We start from the raw sequence: 21045 nt of genomic DNA, 5'->3' as shown, positions 1-21045 counted from the left end.
GTTCTGCCCTCAGGCTTGGCCGGATTGGCCAGAGTTCAAATTGGTGGCTGGCAGGAACTCCCAGTGCACCACGCAGCTGGCCCAAGAATTTCCCAACTGCCAGCCACCTGAATTGCTTCTAGGGGTCTTGGAGCCACAACCGCCGCCCACTTAAGACGTAAGCAGCCTTTCTCTAGTTTAGATGACAAGTGAAGATGGTATAGTATAAGTGCTCTTCTTCTCTCCCCCCCCCCCTTATTTTAATGGCTGTGTTTCTTTACATTATTATCTGCAAAGCTGCTGCTGAATTAGTTTTCTTGTCTTATTGCCTATATATTGTTTTAATACGATTTAATGTTTTCATATGGCTGAAGGACATAAATAAGGAAATACAATTAGAAATAATCAAAACAGCTAACTAGATCTAGTCATTTATTTATTTTTTGCAGAAAGCCAATGACTAAATGATTCAGATTCTTAAAGCATATATGAAATTTGTCTGATATTCCTTTAAAAACAAACGTTCTTTGAAAATTCAATAAAACACATTTGTTATTTCAGTGTTCAGTAATTTTTTCTGCTGGGTGCAATAGATAATGAAATCTTGTTTTATGACAAGATTGCTAACAAATATCTGTGACAATGTAAATGCACTTAAAATATTGTTGCCTTTTGCATAGTCACATACACGACATGAACAAAATACACTGATCCATTAAGAAATTGGATTAGGAATTATTCATGGAAATTATTATTTTTTATTTCTAGGTTAAAAAATAAATACTAAGGTGAAAAAACTCCATCTCCCCTCCTCCTACAACACTTCACGCCCTTCCAGGTTTTGTTTTAGAAGTGTGGATATCTATCAGACTTAGAGCATCAAAATGGTAAATTAGTTCAGGACTGAGTAAGAAGATGACAAATATATGTGGTAAAATACACCCCTGTATAATGTGATGTGCTACAGAGGACTAAAGTTAAGTATTCTACTCGATTTGGCTTTTTGATGACTTTAAAGGATTTTTAAAAGATTGGCACTGCTTGATTAGTATATTAAAATTCCAGTCTTCTCTACTCTTTCTTTCCTGAGCAATTCAACAGATGACTGAAGAAGAGGCAAGAACAAGCAAAGTACATTATCCACTAAGAGGAAAGGTGATTTCTTAAATAAATAATAATAATCTAACCCCAGTTGTATTTACTGATATCTACTAAAATATATGAGAAAACTTGCCACAATTCAGTGATGCCACTCCCTCTGTAGAAAATACAAAAACCAAAGCCCACACAATGCCTATCCCTATGTGTCTTCTATCAAATTGGGCCCAAGGCGCTTTTTCAAATTATATATGAATTCATTAGACGTTGCCTTGCTCCAGGTCTGACTGCTTTGTTCATAAGACCTAGTGTTGTCTACTATGAAAAGCAGCCATTCTCATGCAGCAGCAGCTGTCCCCCACTAAACCTACTAACACACCTTTTAACTTGAAGTGCCAGGGACTGAATTTGAGACCTGTGCCACTGAGCTATTCTTCATTCCCCAAAGTTTATCTGTGCAGTCTCAAATCAGTCTGGGAGAGATATATGCAATCTTACAAATTACTATTCAGTGTCACCAAGTTCAAGAGTTCAGCTGTAATGTACTGAAGGCCAGAGTGCAGATTCTCTGTGTTATATCTTGTAGATAAGAAGCTGCGTACAAGGAAGGCAAGGAGACATCCGGCTAAAATCTCTATTTTGTCTCCCTTCTTCAGGTCCGTCCAAGTACGTTGGTGAAGAGGCTGGTGCAGGAATCTTAATCCCCCCCTCCCACCCACCCCAGCCACTGTGCATGGCAGGACTGTGGATGCTGTGTGGGAAAAGTCTAGAGAACAGTGAAAGTCTTTCCAACACAGTAGCTGAAGACATGTCACAACAGCTGAAGTTTGATGTCATATTGCATTATTTACTTATTTATATACCACTTGAAGCCAAAACAGGGGTCTAAACGATTTGCAAATCCCATAATGCAAATATATGTGAATAGATAAGTCACTAAAAATGTGACTCCTCCCCTGTAGCTCAAGCTGCTGACCTATAGTCATTGATCCAGCACCTAGCTGATACAAAGGAAATGGGTCCCTCTTACAGCTCCAGGAATAAACCTCTTTCCATTCCAACTCAGTAATTACTCCTGGGGAAAATTTTTTTTACTGTACTCTTTTAGTATACACATCTGCTTAATATCAAGCTAGACTATTCGTTATCAAGCTGAGGACTGTTTTCTCCAATTACACTGGCTCAAGCAGATATCTTTCTGATCAATTTGCCTCCCAAAGAACAATGTAGCAGTACTGGTGGGGGAGGTTCCCCAGCCAATATTGTACCGGTACATCAACTTTTGCAGCCCACATTTCTTCTGCTGGAACCACAAAATGTGAAGTGATCCATCGTTGTTGTTGTTTAGTCGTTTAGTCATGTCCGACTCTTCGTGACCCCATGGACCATAGCACGCAAGGCACTCCTGTCTTCCACTGCCTCACGCAGTTTGGTCAGACTTATGTTGGTAGCTTTGAGAACACCGTCCAACCATCTCGTCCTCTGTCGTCCCATTCTCCTTGTGCCCTCCATCTTTCCCAACATCAGGGTCTTTTCCAGGGAGTCTTCTCTTCTCATGAGGTGGCCAAAGTATTGGAGCCTCAGATCCATGGTACCATCCAGTTAAACTTATGTAACTTGTTTCCAATATCATGTTTTAATTGGTCTTGCCTCCTCTCACAAACAAACTCTGTACACATGATATAATGAGGCACTACAGGATAGAGAGATTGGAGTCTCACCCAGATTTCAATGAAACCCCCCCCCCTTCTCTGTATGGATATTTTAGGTAATGCTTCATGATTTAATACAGTAGTTACAAGTTCCATATATTATAGTTACAATATGTTGATTTTTAGATCTCTGAGTTGTTTGCACATGAGATCAATAATCACCCATTTGGTTGTTTAGAATGCTAAATCCAACTTAATAAATACATCAGAGCACTCATTCTAAAGAAGAAAAGTCAAATGCAAAAACTCACAACAGAGTATCAAAAGTTTTTAGACTTCCCCAGAAAACTAATCTATTCAGCATTTATCCTGAATTGCTTGCAGAACGTTTGCATAGTTGTTAGTCTATGCCCAGTCTTTATTGAGCATTCATTCTGATTTATTTATGGATGGGATGATTATGGCAATAAGTATCTATCCTGCATTTACCCTAATTTCAGTTAAGGCAACATAAAAAAAATAATCCAGAGGGGCTATGACCACACTTAAAGTACTTGTGGTACTTTAAAGGCCCTTGTGGTCTCTTCCAACTCTATGATTCTATTATTCTACTTCTGCAAATTCACAGTGGTTGGCAAATTTTTCATCCTTGTGGCAGCTATGGGTGCTGCTCTTCAGTGTCCTGAGGGGCTTTTTTGTACGCATACTGAACATGCATGTAGTATTTCAGATCTCAACGAAGGTTCCTGTGTATTTCAGTATTTCCAATACAGTACGTAACCTTCAACAGGAGATGGCAACATCCCTCACCTTATGAGTATGTCAAAAAAATAGAAACAAATATTTTCTACTGGCAAGATAGACAGTGGAGTATCTCGTAAGCCAGGGGTGGCAACAGATATGTGTCCTAAGCTATGAGTTGTTCCATTTTGTGACAAACTTTGGGAATGTGGATTAAGGCCAAAAAGCTTCTAAAATGCATGATTAGGAATTATAAAGTTTCTTTCTAGTTGAACACACTTCATGATTAGCTTATATCCTCAAGCAGTGCTAGGAGGCATAAAAGTCTCCTGTTCCAAAACTAAAGACAGGGTACCTACAACATGACACAATCCCTCTTCCTGTTTCTTGCCTAAAGCAGTTGGTTGGGCCCCAGGCAACCACGTCTGTTAGTTAAAGCCCTTCTGTGTTTAAAGTGAATGGAGTGACTTTGCATTTTCAAAACATTTTACTTTAAGACTGATATCTAAACAATAAATGTACCTAAACTATTTTTAAAAATCTATATTCACTTTGATATTGTTGTTGTTGTTAAATTAAAATTGTACATCAATACGGATAAATCTTCACAGGTAGGTAAATTGGGTAGTTATTGGCACAGCAGGGTCAGAGACCTTATTTTGCTAAGTGTGCGGTCAGAACAGTGCCAATCTAGATGATAGACCATTAAAAAAAAAATCTAATGCTTCCAATCTGGATTCCATTGCAATTTTCAGATAAGACAGCCAATGATGCAAAGGTTCCTGGCATCAGGAGGAAGTGCCTGATTTCCCATGGCTTCTTGATCTTTTAAAGAGTTTGTAAGAGTACCAGGGCTTGCAGAAAGCTTCACCTATGTAGATGGGGTCACCATATTCCAAAGAGCAGAAACATCAACTTCCTGTTTTTCTGCTTCTGCCATCTGCTGCTCAACACCCACTGTCAGCTAGTGGACTTTACGTTGGACTTTGAAAGGCTCATCTGGTGAATCTTCAACCAAGTCATGAACCAACTCACCCCCAAGTCATGAACAAACTCTCATCAACCAACTCACCCAAAGCTTTAACAGTGAAGTACTGAAAATTCCTGTAGGAGCTGCTTAGCCCCTTTATGAAGTGAAAATAAGTAATGTTTTCACACACCTTAAGCAAAAAGGCATAGATATTCTTTCTTAGTTCTATTGTAGGCCCTAATGCTGGAAAAACCTGGAATACACTAGGAATTGTACTGGGGGGGGGGGAGGGAGAGAGACTTGATCCTGATGAAGCATCAAACTAGGTGCTGCTGCTGTTCATTACTATGTTCTTCACAATGGGTTGTTTCTCCTCTGTTGGTAGCTTTGCCCTTCAAACAGGAACTTGCACATTTTTTTAAAAAAAATCAAATACTGTACCACAAAAATCCAGTACAGCACTAAGACACAATTACAGAATGTCAAGCAAAGACCACCTTGCTCATCCTTGGTCCAGTGGACTCCATTTGATTTCTGTATCAATCTAAGGATGCTCAAAACATGTACTGTATATTCCTGTGTATAAGACTACTTTTTAACCCAGGAAAATCTTCTCAAAAGTCGGGGGGACGTCTTATATGCCGGGTCATATTTCTTATACGGCGAGTATATCCCAAACTTTATATTTTAACTGGAAAAGTTGGGGGTCGTCTTACATGCCCACTTGGAACAACAGTACAGTAATTGAAACTCAAGAGTCAATCATTGAGTTAAAAAATCATTAGGTTTGCCTCAGTCAATACACCGTCCATGAAATATTCAGCCCACACACATACACAAAAATGAAATTATAAGCAATGCACTTCAATTCATAAAAAGTTTTGAAATATGCTTTCATTAAAAATAGAACTACAATCTGAAAGCACTTACTACCCTGTATATGCCACATATAGAATTTTCCTATGAGTGCTGTTCCAAAAACCCTTGAAGTAGAAGCAAAGACATTCACTAAATTCAACAGGTATCATAGTAAATCTGCAGCATAGAATAAAAATGCTGGGGGAATTTCTTGTGCTGTGGGAAAATAATGCCTTTAAATTAAGAATCCCTGTGTTCCAAAAATGTATGAATTTTAAACTCTACTGAAATTAAAGTCTTGACCCAGGTTGGCCTCATTTTACAATCAATTGGATTCACGTAAAGGGACGCGGGTAGCGCTGTGGGTTAAACCACTGAGCCTAGGGCTTGCCGATCAGAAGGTCAGCGGTTCGAATCCCCACGACGGGGTGAGCTCAAAGTGCAAGTAGATAAATAGTGGGAAGGTAAACGGCATTTCCGTGCACTGCTCTGGTTGGTCAGAAGCGGCTTTGTCATGCTGGCCACATGACTTGGAAGCTGTACGCCGGCTCCCTTGGCCAAGAATGCGTGATGAGCGCCGCAACCCCAGAGTCGGTCACGACTGGACCTAATGGTCAGGGGTCCCTTTACCTTTACAATCAATTACACCCTAAATTTCTTGTGTTAGTATGTAAATGTTAACAAGTTTCAAACTGTTTACACCAGGCATAGGCAAACTCGGCCCTCCAGGTGTTTTGGGACTACAACTCCCATCATCCCTAGCTAACAGGACCAGCGGTCAGGGATAATGGGAGTTGTAGTCCCAAAACATCTGGAGGGCCGAGTTTGTCTATACCTGGTTTATACAATATCTTGCTTTATTCAGACATCTAGCAAGACAATCCATTTTCCTTGCATACTTCCAGGAAAGACTTGGAAGGTTCACCCATCACTACGAATCAAGGGGAGAGTCTTGCTATGGGGGAGAAAGCCTCTCTAGTCATTCTCCTAATTGTGTAAACCTCACATAATATGTAGCTACTTTCCCTAGACTAATCAAAATCCATGGAGTGATAAACCAATTTATATCTACATGGAATGGTAAACCAATTTATATCCTGTAATCAATTTCACAACTTTTTTGTTAAGGAATTACATGAATAAACTGTAGTTATGCACTCAAATGAAATTTCTGCTTGGGCAAAATTTCCAACTAATTTTGAGTAATGATCAACAGAATCAACAGAATTTTGATCAGACAAGTCAAATTTCACAGTGGAATTTCACACATGGTAGATCAGAAGGCACGAACATACACCATTAATGTCAGCTGTACAATAGTGCCTGAACTGAAACACCACACAGAGCCTACTAGATATTATAAATAATTAGAAGTGTTACCAGACTCTCTGAACACCATACAGTTTTTTTTTGTTCAGGGCATGGATAAAAAAGGAGGCAAACATTTAAAGCAATATTACACTTCTAGTGCAGGTGCCACTGTGACTCCAGTTGTCACTTACAGTTCCCAGCTAACACTACACCAGCAACTCATCAATCTACAGCCCATCCTTGACAATTATGTTTACCTGTCAATCCTCAAGTTGTAGGCCTGTCTCTGCTTACAGACAGCACGCTAATCTAAAACAGCTGCTCATCAGCAATGACGAGCCAGATAACATAGATACAAACATAGAGGCCATACCCTGCAACAAACCCAGATGCCAACTCTCACAACATTATTACAGGACCTAACACCAACCACAATAATAAATTTATTGCTCATGTTCCAACATCTTCCAGAAATTCTCTTTTGCTTTCCACATGCAACAAACAGTTAAGTCACTATGTGAAAAAATAAATGGGTTCAAATCTAACATCAGTAATGGCACCATTCAAAACCCATTTTGGTCTGAAAGATGTTTTCAAAAAGAACTGGATCTGGCTTGATATTTTTATACTGTACTTTTTCTTTTACAATTTGTTGATAGCCACATACAATACAATGTGTGCAGTTATATTCTTCAGAAGCAACAAGAGAAATTTGTATAAATGCCAAATAAAAAAATGGTGACAGAAAAGCTATTAAGTTCAATTATCTCTATGCACTATAAATCATAACAACAACAACATGCATGCTGTCCAAAAATAACATTTCAATTGCAGAAGCTGTTTCTTAAATAAAACACTCCAATGACAAATCTGTACTCCTGCAGAATGAAATAGACTAGCCTAATGGTACACCATGAAAATAATCTACTCTACCCTATCTACAAATTTTCGTTTTGCTTCCAATATGTATTTCACATATTGAGAATGTAAAGCTTGAAGAATTAATAAGTAACACAAACAAAACAAGCCAAAATTAAGATAGACAGGCTTTTGGAATGATTCACATACTTCCCTCTAGCAATTCAGACACACAATTCCCAACTGTGAGGCATGGCCCTGTATTGCTGTGCCTCTGATATGAACATAGGGAATCAGAAATGTACATGGAGTCGCATGGACACAGGACCTTACCTGTTCTCTTTTTTATGAGTACAGAAATGCTAATAAGATCCCTGAGCATACCTGTGGAACTTTTTTCTCAAAGGAAAGAACAAAAATATCTGTGCACAGAATTTGGAATGTGTTCATGCTACACACAAATACTTTATATTTTAAAGGGGTAATATGTTTCCCCCCTAGTAGCTTTAGGTGCCATAAGTGATTCTTTAAATAAATAAATAAAAACCACATTAAAACTAGGAGCCACAAATCCATTAGGTTGGATTCTTGTGAGAATTGTAAGCAGCAAAAGAAAATGCATTAGAACTGTTAGGTTACCTTTTACATTACGGCCGGTGGAAGATTTACTGAAGTGCAGTGTCACGATGTATCTATCAGGTGTGCGTAACAATACAAAAACCAGTGCCATATACACTCTATCGGAGATTTTTTTTAAAAGGTCATGAGAATGAGTTTGCGGACTCTTGCACAAGAATTAAAGAAAACAGAGGAATTCTTATTGGATTTGTGATTACATTTCACACTCAGTGCTCTTCCCCTAAAATAGTAACAGCTGCTTCTGTGAAAGAGAGTAACAACTTTGACTACAGCCAATGAATTTCTGAAAATTTCATTCTTGTTGCATTATTGCAGCTTACTACTATGCCTACGTAAAGAATGGAATAGCAGAATAAAACCAGTACATGCAAGACATTTAATACTTTCATAAAAGTGCTTACCTTGAAGAGTTTATTTGTTTTTTTCTGCTGTAGGAAGAGAACACCTTTGGGTCTGTAATTATGCACATACCTACCGGTAGTTCCAGTGTTGAGGAAGTCAGGCTTTGGACTACTTTTAAAAAAGGTTTTAGGATGCCTTATACATTTTTCCACTTAAATGCTTAATTCAGCTTTTCTTTTTTTTAAAGAAGAGAGAATTCACTGCTCTGAGTAGGGGGAAGGGAAGTGGCTTTGGGATTCTCAAAGGACCAACAGCCAGCACCCTGTACAATCAGTTGGGGAGAGGAAAGGGATAAATCAGGCATCCCCAACCTTTGGCCCTCCAGATGTTTTGGACTACAATTCCCATCATCCCTGACCACTGGTCCTGTTAGCTAGGGATCATGGGAGTTGTAGGCCAAAACATCTGGAGGGCCACAGGTTAGGGATGCCTGGGATAAATAGTCAGCACAGATTGCTTCTGCTGAAAACAGGTAGATCATAGACCATTTTAGGGGCTGGAACTTAATTTTTGCAAATTAATTTGGTGAGGAAGCTTAAAAATATACTTTTGCGTGTGAGGAATTCAAATCTTTTATTGGACAACATTTAGCTTGGTAATCTATGTTTGTTGAATAAGCAGAAAAACTGCTTTTGGAAAACCAAAGAATTTTAATTTTACCATCTGAAAATGATAATGATAATAATGATGAATAAAAATAATATTAATATATAATGTAACTGCAAGTATTTGGCATTCATTTTTAATGATGTCTGTGCAATTTTACACACATTTTACTTACCAAGCAAAACTAAATTATATAATTTTAACAAAAATATCTTTTGGACACACTCATTTAGCACCCCTCATCTTTGGAATTTGAAAGTTGAAAAATTCAGTGTGCCCGAAACAGGAAGGTTGTTTGCAACCTGAAGGCTGAGTAGAGTCAGATACACGGCCTGAGTTGAACTAAGGCCACTTTATTTAAGTTAACCCCCCCCCAAAAAAAAACACCTACAGAGGGAAACAACTATCAGTTGGGAACTAACTCTAATTTTAAGGTAAAACTGCAGCCATTACGCAACGAAACCCCTGTCTGTAGGAAATGGAGGTATGGCTGTACCAGCTAACACCTTCCTCGGGCTATACTGTGAAGGTGTGTAGGTAGGTCTTGCTGTATCACATAGACACACAACCGTCCAAGGCCCCATAGTTTCAGGTGGGTGGCCTATACCATCCCAGGGCTCCACCACACAGACTGCAAGCCTCAGGGTCAGCCCATCACCCTGAAAGGTGCCTAAACAGGTCACCGGGCTGCAACTCAATTGTTCCCTCTTTCTGCACCAAACTACCACAAAGGGGCTACAAAGGGCATTAGTAACGCTTTCCGCCAACTGAGAACAGTGGATAAATACATACACACAATGAATTTCTTAAATTACACTGCAGCCTTAGGTGAATTATAATCAATTGCATTCTGACAAAGCACAAAGGAGTCAATTAGAAAATTTCGGTCTTTTCCAAATTAGAGAAAATGTACATATGGTACTTGAAACTAAGAAAAGCCTTTATTACGTGATCAGGTTGAGACAAACTGAGAACCTATCAGCTTGAGTAAATAGCCCTTTCCCACCATACAAAGACAGTTCACAAAAGCATGAAAGGGTTTTAATACCCACTATTGGATCTGTACTGAAAATGCAATTATATAAAGCTTTCAGATGTCTTTGTAGCTCCAGGGAGACCTTTGGCAAATCACTGTTTATTTTTTCACAGACCATTTGTTAAAATTGCGCCAGGCCAGTCTACACTTGTCCTACTCTCCATATGAAACTCATTCTTTTATAGATATGAGAATCCAGAGATTTCTTTATTGCCTACCAAAGACAATCTAGCGAATTCATGTAACAGATGCAACAGGGAAATGAAGGTTAGAAGCAATTCACTGTAGCACAAAAGCACACCAAAATACACTTGAATGATAAGCTATAAAATTAATCTCTAAAGACAGATGTAGTTCTTCAAAAATGAAAAGTCAGTAGTAAAAAAAATATTTAGGAAGAAAAATAGATTGCATGTACTAGAAAGTTATGATGCAACAGAAACACACACACACGTATATATTTATATATAATACTTTAAGGATGCCCCTTGTGACAAGTTATGAAGTAAGCTTAGTTACCAAGGGTCAAGGAGTAAAAGTCATAATATAAATTGGTAACTGTTAAGAAGCAGTAGGCAGGAATAAATAGCAAGCTTTTGCAATGGATGAAGTCATCATGTCTCTCAAATTTATTCTCATAAATCCTGAAGAGACATTGCAGAGAGGCTGGTCAGATCAGGAAGGAGCTGGGAGGGAATTCAAAGGAGCTGCTTGTTGATGACCCTGGAGAGAGGCCAAGTGGGTTGGGATGGACTGTGTTTGGACCTGGGGGTGGGGGCCAAGTTACAGATGAGGAGTACTATCCCAGAGACAGTCTCAGTGCTGTCACCTCCCAGCATTCCTCTTCGACCCCTCCTACATCACCCGGGTGCACTGCACCAGCCTCACCCCTGGCTTCTGTGCTCACTTTGTCTCCAATCTTGGCACCCCTCCAGCACTGCTGGAGCCCACTGGCTTAAGAAAAGTAGGAAAGGCAGTTCCCTACTTTGTCCTGACAATACACAATTTCACCTTTACACTACATACGACCCCCAGAACATAATCCCTGTGCAAGTTGTATGAGTTATCTGTACATTTCTGTAATCCTGAATAGATCCAAGGTTGGAATATATCCAATTCTGCTGTGCACACCTTAATCCTTATCCCTTGAAGACACAATTTTTTATGTTTCTTTTTTTGCTCCATACCAAGCTCCTGTTTATTCCCTAAGACCTTGCCCTATGAATTGTATATATTCAGAACATGAATTCTGGAATAATCATTCACATATTGTTTTTTGTATTGACCATGTTTCCAGGTGAAAAGAGAGGCAGCCCTTTAAAATGCTCATTTCATTTCAGAAACAGTGCCTTTCACTGCTCCAAAACAAAAGAAATGAAACTTAAAAGTTATCCATGCCTTCCTAAGACAACTGTCAGGAGTTATCTTCTCAGGTACAGGCAAGAACAAGGTTTTCTCAAATTCTAGGGGAAATACACATTATTTTTCTTCCTAATCTTCCAACAAACCAACTGCAGATATTAGTTAAAAACACTAATGCTCTCCTAAGACTCCTCATTACTGCTTTTTACTGATAGATTAAAAATTTACTGACTTTGATGTATTTGTTCCATATTGTTCAATTCTTCTTTAAGAATTAGGCAAATATTAACTCTCAACAATTAACAAGCAAAAACATTCCCCTAATTGTTATTCAAACAAATACTTAACTCGGTTTTACAGTACGTGTAAATAAATAATCACATGAAATATACTCCATGTGCCAGTCACCTCCATCACAAATGCAAAAAGGCTTCTGTACCCCACACCAGGACCTGGTACCCCATAACATATTCCTCTGCTCCTGTTCTCTATTGGAGGGTGGGACATAGCTGCCAAGTCTCCCTTTTTTGCGGGAAACCCCCGTATTTTAAACCGTTTCCCGTTGGCAGCCCAGATTGGAAAAAATCCCGTAAATCCCCCGGATTTCCTACCTGCCAGGGAGACTCCATTTTGGGTGCTGGGGCCGCCCAATTTCCGGTGCCCAGACATGGGTAGTGCGGCACCGGAAGTCGCTTCTACGCATGTCCGGACATGCGTAGAAGCGACTTCCGCTGCCGTTCCGCCCGTGCCTGGGCACCGGAAATCGGGCAGAGCGGCACCGGAAGTTGCTTCTACGCATGTCTGGACATGCGTAGAAGCAACTTCCGGTGCTGTGCCACTGCTGATCCCGCATTTTTCAGCGGGAGACTTGGCAGCTATGGGGTGGGATGAGAAGCAGCAGAAACTGGCTCAGTCCAAGCACTCTCTTCTCCCACTTCCCTGACAGTAAATTTAGCATTTAAGAAGAAGAGAAATAACCTGTGTATATACTGCAGAACAATGTAATGAGGTATCACCACTCTAGAGAAGTATTAACAGTTGGATTCTAAATTCTTACTTTTTTTATATAAATATAGGAAAACCTTTCCCCCCCCCCTCTCAGAAAACATTTCTTCAACTTTCAAGGATATATTTTTCCCTCAAGGAATAAATCTATTGCCTTCATACAATATGAAGAATATTTCATTCCTTCCAAATGAACACCACTGGATATTAATAAAGTCTCATGGTGTTACTGTGATCATATTAAGAGCTTACCTGTACATGAGAAATCATCAACGCGGATATATCCTGGGACACAATCACAGCGATATGATCCAGGCAGGTTAACACAAACTGTGTTGGCATGACAATAATGCATCTTAGCAGCACACTCATCAATATCTGAGGGGGAAAAAACACCCCATGAGATTGCAATCAGCTGCACAGTTGCACATATTCAGCGATACAACACTGAAATATGAAAAATGCTATATAAAAATATCCAACATATATCCACAAAAAGCAGAACATTTACAATTCTGCCATTAACTTTATGGGCATTCCTCCTGACCACCATAGCTGCCAAGTTTTCCCTTTTCTCGCGAGGAAGCCTATTCAGCATAAGGGAAAATTCCTTAAAATAAGGGATAACTTGGCAGCTATGCTGACCACCACTCCTAAAAGTAATTACTCATCTATTGGAGTATTCCAAAATTGTGAAGTGTTAAAGAGAAAGATTAAATTAGTCAATTACAAATTAGACATGCATTCTTTCAGCACATTGATTTCAATAAAAGGCCTGTGAACTTATTTCCTCAAGAAGTTGATATTTAACATCACCTTTTATAAGGTTGGCCTACTTTGGAGGACAGCCTTGGGGACAAGTAGCCTGAGTAAGAACATGAATGATTGGAGGAAACGTAGCTCAAGTGTGCTGGGGAAACCCTTTCCCACTATGGCCCTAGCTTTATTCTGTCAGAGGAGAGATTACTTTCTGTATCATAGAGGTGGCCTCTTGCTAGTTCCATCCAGTCAAGCTGTGAAAGCATTGTGACCCAAGACACTTATGAAGGCAGCTGGCGCTTTCTTGATACACCTGGTTATATGTGTAGGTAGAATAGAGACACCAAAACAATGCAGTAGAACCCAATCCAGCTCTCTAACCAAGCTTTCAAACCTGCAAACTGCTTCCTTTTGACACACACTAGATTCAGACAAAACTATCAAATAGCTTCTGTCCCAGTTCCAACCTGGGTGGATGCACTTGATTCACATGCAGTTAGATACTCATCACTCCCCATTAAGCACTTACCTATTCCCCATTATTTATCACACAATACAAAATCCCAGAAAGTTTTATGGTACACAACAAAACAACATGCCTGTAACAGTACAGTATCATTCTGAGTTGTCAAAGAAATTTCACTTAAATCAAAATATGAGACAACCATTAAGAATCCTCAACAGACAAAATGTTGTCTGGATTGATTCTTATATCAGCGGAAGGAGTCTAGAAAAAAATCCAAGGGGAGTTTTACTTATCCCTCTTATCAGTCATATGCCCTACGTTTCATTCCAAATATATTAGGTTTTGCGGCAAACGGAATACAAAGTCTCCCTTTTCTTAATAATATGCACATGTGACCTCATTCAAATTACTGAAGAAGATAAAATTGCCAAAGTTGGGAGTAGTATGATATGTTCTAGAAAGGTATGATATGGTCTAGAAAGGCTGCAGAGCATTGTTACAATTATGGGAAAAATTCTATTATTCACAGGTGTTTTTCTTCTTCTCTCGGATCCCTCTCCCATAGGTATCTTAAAGCATATTGTGGGTAGACCAGCTCCTACTATTCTCCTTTGATCTGCTCACCCCATCAGGGATAAAACTGTTATGTGCAAGGTGCACCATCTGCCTCCGTTTTATTTCAGTTACACTTGGGGCAGGTTTGGACAGGTGGCGATGAAGCTTAAGAACCCCTGCATTAGGATTTACCTAAAGGCAATATTTGGGATGCAGATGGCTTTTGCTTTATTGTCCAGCTGTGCTTGATCTTCCTGGTACATAAACTGCATTTGCATGAGTCATTTCAGTTTTACATTTCTTATTTTTCTAGTATCGGTGTTAAGAAAATACTGTCCTGTTACATACCTTTTTCTAGTTGGCTGGAGTGAATACAGATATCCCTGAAAGTCTGACAGAGTTCATGTGAGTCTGAATAGGTAAAACAAGGACAACAAAACTAGCTTCATTGTTCTTTGTTCTACTTCATGTTGGTAGAAATGATGAAAGGGGCTTTGCCTCCCACGCTGATGCAATCCTGTATTTGTGTGCTGAGTGCCAAGTAGACCAGCTGTCATGAACACTACTATCCTATAGACATCAATGCAGTAAGTAGGAAGCTTGAGCAACTAACGAAATCACTTTGCACTGGTCACCAAGCAGCTGTCAACTGACAGGGACTTTTGATCAGTGAGTGGTCTGGACTGAATCTGAAATGATGGCTTGAAGGCAAAAGATGGGATACAAATACCTTGTGCGATCAAGTCCCCTTGCTTTTGCTATTTCTGAATGATAATCCCCTTGAAAAATGGGGGGACTGTCAAAGCCTGAAAGACAAATGGCAAGGAAAAAGAGTCACTCTCTCTATCAAACCATAGTGCTCTGCAGCCGTATGGGGCACACTTGGCTGTAAGTACAGGCTTACACTGCTCTGCTTGCTATCTTTTAAAAAACAATGCAGGCTTTTATTTCATTCCTTTGAAAGGGTTTTGTTTAATCATGTATAATACTGAATCATAGATGTAAAGGAAGAGAGATAGGAAATATGTCAGAACTAGTAAGGTATCCATCTAAAAATTAACCTGACAAGGTTCCATGTTTGTCTGAAGCTTCAACAATGAATTTGAAAGACATGAGCCATGTCAGTAAAAAGGGGGGAGTGCTGAAAAAACACCAAATGTTACAGATTTAACTAGGATTTTCTTTTAGTAAAAAATGGAAAGTTTCTTAGTTTATTTTTATTCATAAAATATTTACATACCACTATTCATTAAAAAATATCAGTGAAGTTTACATTAAACTTTTGATAGCAATAAGGGTAAAAATCTACAGCTTTGAATAGTTTCTCTGTGGCATTGTCTTCCTTTATTTATGTATACCTCTAATTTCAACCAAGGTCCACTGCCATGGGAGCATGTATGACACTCTCTTCTAGCTCCTTGCAGTTGCTAACTCCCATCTTAGGTTCCATGCTTTCCTCCCTACAGGAATGGGGCAGGAAGAGCTACAGGTAAATTTACAGGCTGGTTAAAGGTTAAAAAAAAGGTGGTCCATAAAAGTAGCCTTTTGTCAACATGTAGGTTTTTTTGCCTGCTGGATTTTGGTGACATAGTCCAGGCTAGCAGCAGACTGCACCATTCTATCTAAGCCACTGCAGCATCCTGGGATGGAGAGGAGCAAGGCAGCACACAAACAAGCAGGAGCCCCGGGCATCTATTTGGGTGCTTGCTTGAAACTTAGCTCTTTAAACAGGCTTTCCAAGGGGGAGGTTCCAGCTATGTTGATATATTAATCTGACTCACTGTTTTTGGTGTGTTTTTTAAATAAATTTTGTGAATGTAATTTAATTGTTGATTTTAGGTTGTATAGAATTGGTTTCCAAATAATAAAAGTTTAAAACAAGCATCATTTCCTTTCCCCCCAGGACTTCCTGCTAGTAAAATGATTTTGCTAAGATATGTTCAGATCAAAGGATGTAAAGTAATGGTTGTGATTTCATTTATCTGTAAAAATACACAAGTTTAAATGCCCAGGATTTTTTTTAAAAAAATCTGCAACATTGTAACAGCACTATCCATAAACCACAATATGGTACACATCACTTTGGCTATAATGGAACTCAAATTGTGATTCATGTGAGTAGATTGCTTGTCGCATTTGAAATATTAGAGCTTGTCTTCTGGTGGTCTTTTGAGGTGATAAAAATACATGATTTATGTCTTTCCCTGCAATGGTGGTGTAGTTTGCTTTTCTTATAAAAATGTTCTACTTATGGTCTTTAAAATGAAACTTGACACAGCATAATGATCCTTCACATATCACTAACTTCCATCTGCATAAGCTAGTTTGCTGTAATGACAAAGAGTCACTGGGGCCAAAGCTTTTCAGTAAGAATCACTGCATCATAGTACATGGCTTAGTATGGCATAGTAGATGACGGCATTCATCTGATGTGGAGGTACTTCATTAATATTTGCATTCTGGCAGCTTTCATTCTCTTGACATTTTGTTCTTTACTGCAACAATAACTGGAAACCAGCCATCCAAAGAGAGCTACGGTATATTCCCCATGCATCTGAAATACGATAGGGCCAATTCAAACAACCATGTTTATCACAGGATAACTGAGTGAAATGGCTATCATGTCTCTGCTGTCACAGACAGCCTTATCAGCACATCATTGAAAGTATGCTTATCAAGTGTTAAGCTTATCATTTGATAGCTATCACTCACACAAACCTGACCTTCCCATAAGGGAAGCAGATGTTAACAAAAATAGAAAGACAATACTGGAGCATCAGTATTCAGTGTTGCAAGCTGGCATAGCTCCACTGATCTATTGGGAAGCTCATACTGTCTATTAATTTCTTACATCTTGTCAGATATCAATAAAAAGGGCCATTGCAGAAGGCAATGAGTGTTGAACACTGCAGGTACGTACCAAACAACACCTTTTAGTTCCAGCCGCAGCTAAGTCTGTATTCTGCTCTGGTCAGACCTCACCTAGAGTACTGTGTCCAGTTCTGGGCATCACAGTTCAAGAAGGATACTGACAAGCTGGAACGTGTCCAGAGGAGGGCAACCAAAATGGTCAAAGGCCTGGAAACGATGCCTTATGAGGAACGGCTTAGGGAGCTGGGCATGTTTAGCCTGGAGAAGAGAAGGTTAAGGGGTGATATGATAGCCATGTTCAAATATATAAAAGGATGTCATATGGAGGAGGGAGAAAGGTTGTTTTCTGCTGCTCCAGAGAAGCGGACACAGAGCAATGGATTCAAACTACAAGAAAGAAGATTCCACCTAAACATTAGGAAGAACTTCCTGACAGTAAGAGCTGTTTGGCAGTGGAATTTGCTACCAAGGAGTGTGGTGGAGTCTCCTTCTTTGGGGGTCTTTAAGCAGAGGCTTGACAGGCATATGTCAAGAATGCTTTGATGGTGTTTCCTGCTTGGCAGGGGGTTGAACTGGATGGCCCTTGTGGTTTCTTCCAACTCTATGATTCTATGATTCTAAGACACTTGAAGTACTAGGTGCTTCAGCCAAAGGCTTCTTCCTTCTTGCCAGTCATCACCTAAGGCCCTTCTAAGTATCTGAAATTCTGGGTTGCCCAGGCAGCACTACTTCCCAATCACGGATGCTTCCCATTTCCCTTTTCAGACTCCTTGACTGTGACATCAGCTTAGTATCAGTTGCTGTATCTGGGATAGCCTTCCTGATTACTGGCTGCGGCCATCATCTTCACAATTCTCTACCTTACTGGCTGCCATAGGGCTTACATGGGGCTTTAAATCACCTGAGGCTTCAGGTCTACCACCCATCACCTGATAGTAGAGCCAAAGCCTGAATTTTCCCTTGCCAGTGAACAATTGGGTGCACAGTATAAGGTTCCTGATTAGGCATTGACAGCTTTGTCTTTACCTGCCCCACACCAGATGTCGCAGGTGTCGGGCAGGTGAGCATGCTTTGAGGAAAATGTGTGCCAAATCTGAATCATTGATGGGCGAAGTATGGCTTGCAAGTTAGTGGTTTCCCACCCCACCCCTGCCCTGGTCCCTTTGTCCCCTAAGACCTACCCAAGTCAGGTAACCAAAGATGCTCTGCAAGGTCTTTTACCTCTTTTCTGAAAGGAACTGTACACATACTCTGAAATCCAAGACTCTGCTCAAAGAGGTATAAGGTAAGATTATCTCTCCTTTATTAAATAATAATAATAATAATAATAATAATAATAATAATAATTTATTTATACCCCGCCCATCTGGCTGTGTTTCCCCAGCCACTCTGGGCGGCTTCCAACAGAAAAATGAAATAAAATAATCAATTAAACATTAAAAGCCTCCCCGAACAGGACTGCCTTCAGATGTGTTCTAAAAATCTGGTAGCTGTTTTTCTCTTTCACATCTGATGGGAGGGCGTTCCACAGGGTGGGCGCCACCACCGAGAAGGCCTTCTGCCTGGTTCCCTGCAACGTGGCTTCTCGCAACGAGGGAACCGCCAGAAGGCCCTCGGTACTGGACCTCAGTGTCCGGGCAGAACGATGGGGGTGGAGACGCTCCTTCAGGTATACTGCACCGAGGCCATTTAGGGCTTTAAAGGTCAGCACCAACACTTTGAATTGTCCATGTCCATCATTCTTTCTTTTCCTAAAGAAACTTTGGATATACTTTGACATTTGAGTTCTTTGGTCAGAAAGGACATTTCTCCAGAATTTCTCATTAAAATATTCCCTTTGCACTAAGACTGTAAGGTCATTAAGCTATTGACCACGTTCTAAAGATCCTTCCCAAGCTTCTTTAGGTTTTGTAACTTTGGGAAAGTAAATCTAAATCTCATTCCCCGCCCCCGCCCCCACCCCTCAGGGCTAGGCTTGAAGAAAGATCTATGTCAGTAAGGTTTAGAACAACTGCGGCCCTCCAGATGTTTTGGCCTATAACTCCCATGATCCCTAGCTAAGAGGACGGGATGGTCCAAAACATCTGGAGGGACGAGGTTTGGGGGTGCCTGGCTTAGAACATCTTCACCCAACTTGCTGAACAGTTTAGGGAGTTTCAGTCATTTCAACCAAACCAGTACAGTATAGTACTTCTTAGGGAAACCCTTACAAAATGGGGGTACACTAATAAGGAAAGATTTCCCATAATGATCTGTCACAGTGACAAATTGCACAGGAAAGAAAAACAGTTGTGGCCTTCCTTTCTTATTTTCCTGAAAGAAAAAGAGTGGCTGCTCTGATAGTTAGAGGGCCTCTTCTTGCAACGGAAAGGAGGAAGTTCTGCTCTAGCTATAAGGCTGCATAGGAGCTTTATTTCAGGCACTAGGAAACTTTTGTACATCTAGTACCTCAGTACTCCTCAAAATGCAATTTCCGTGAGAAAATTAAAATATCCACTTGACTGAGAGAGAGAAATTTTTTACAAAGCCCAGAAATGACATATTATTGGCAAAATGTAAGACAGAGTCCCAGGGTCTGGGAAAGAGAAATTGAGCTAAAACAACCACCAAGAATTACAGAAGCAAAGGGGCAGGGCTTTTAAAGGAAAGAAGACAGAGCAGGCATAAGGGAAGAAGTGGTGCGGCAAAGATTAAGAGAGACTGGAGGTGGGGGGAAATCTCACAATGGTCTTATGGATAAGAAAGATTTCTGTCATCACAAATACCCAAAAGAATAAACTGTGGAGGTGAAGCAAGTGTAGTCTGGTTCAGCAGGAAGCTGAATTTCATATGTGCGGCACATTAAGTCAAATCTGAAGTTGAAGCTCTTTGCTAATTCAATATTTATGTATGAACACCTCTTTCTTTAAAAGGCTCTTAGCATTAGACAGAGATACACAAAATCAAGTAATTAACATTTGCTGGAATTAAACCATTTAAAAAATATCAAGTAATAAATATACACTTCATATTCTCAACAGAAAGGAGATTTTCTTAACCCTAAGTAAACGGCTGCAGAATTTTGATAAATGCATTAATGGAAAACATGCCACTTTTACTTAAACTAGGATACTTGATAATATATTCATAAAGCATCTGACAGTCTGAAACAAATTATTTTTAAAACACATTTAGAATTTGCATATATGAAAATGCTGTTTAGTAAACAGAGTATGTAAACAATATGAAAACCTTAGAACAGGGTATTTAAGAAGAGCAGTTTTTGCCTTGGCAGAATCTCACTCTGTGACTCATACATTCTACCTCAACAAGGGATGTGGTTGCTTCTCACCTTGGCTGCTCTTCCTGCTCTCCCAAAGCCTTTGACACAAACATCACCCACTTGCCCTTTCCTGCCCCCACTGCCACTGGTTCCTCCTGCAAACATGGCAAGCCTTGAATCATTGAAGCAGACAGTGGGGGAGAAGAAGAAGGAGCAGAACTTAAGCCAAAGTGACATTGTCTGCCCTGCAGCTGCAACAGCACCCAAAGCCCAGAATAAGAGATTCAGAAGCAATCTCAGTGAACTGGTAACATACCTGATTAGTCTGGTTTTAGTAACAGACCAAATAATATTGGCTGAGGAAATGCCCTGAGGCTTCTCTCAACAACAGTCTCCTTACAGAAAAGTTAGCTTTGTCAAACCCAATGGAGACTTGGGCGATCAAGCCTGAGCTTCCATATCCACTGCCCACAATGAACCATCGTTGGCAGAATTGGCAGCAACACCAGAAGATATATCCTATGCTTACAATAATACTTTATTCTCTTGCTAATTACAATGTTTTAAATGTGCATTTTATATTTATATTTTTTATATGTCCATTCTTGGGCAAGG

At 39.8% G+C, this 21045-nt stretch overlaps 1 protein-coding gene across 3 annotated transcripts in view; it reads right to left on the bottom strand.

Annotated features, from left to right (window-relative positions):
• Positions 1-21045, bottom strand: part of NELL1 (neural EGFL like 1) — a 368190-nt gene that overhangs the window by 146127 nt on the left and 201018 nt on the right. For 2 of the 3 annotated variants that reach the window (XM_035117428.2, XM_035117446.2), the window contains exon 13: positions 12770-12895. The exons of the other annotated variant lie outside the window; for it this stretch is intronic. In XM_035117428.2, the coding sequence (XP_034973319.2) occupies positions 12770-12895 (126 nt within the window). The remainder of the gene's footprint in view (positions 1-12769; positions 12896-21045) is intronic. 3 annotated transcript variants of the gene reach the window in all.

The sequence above is a fragment of the Zootoca vivipara genome, chromosome 1, assembly GCF_963506605.1.
Source record: "Zootoca vivipara chromosome 1, rZooViv1.1, whole genome shotgun sequence".
NCBI classification, from domain to species: domain Eukaryota; kingdom Metazoa; phylum Chordata; class Lepidosauria; order Squamata; family Lacertidae; genus Zootoca; species Zootoca vivipara.
Note: the sequence above shows the minus strand (reverse complement) of the source record. Positions and strands in the feature narration are given on the sequence as shown.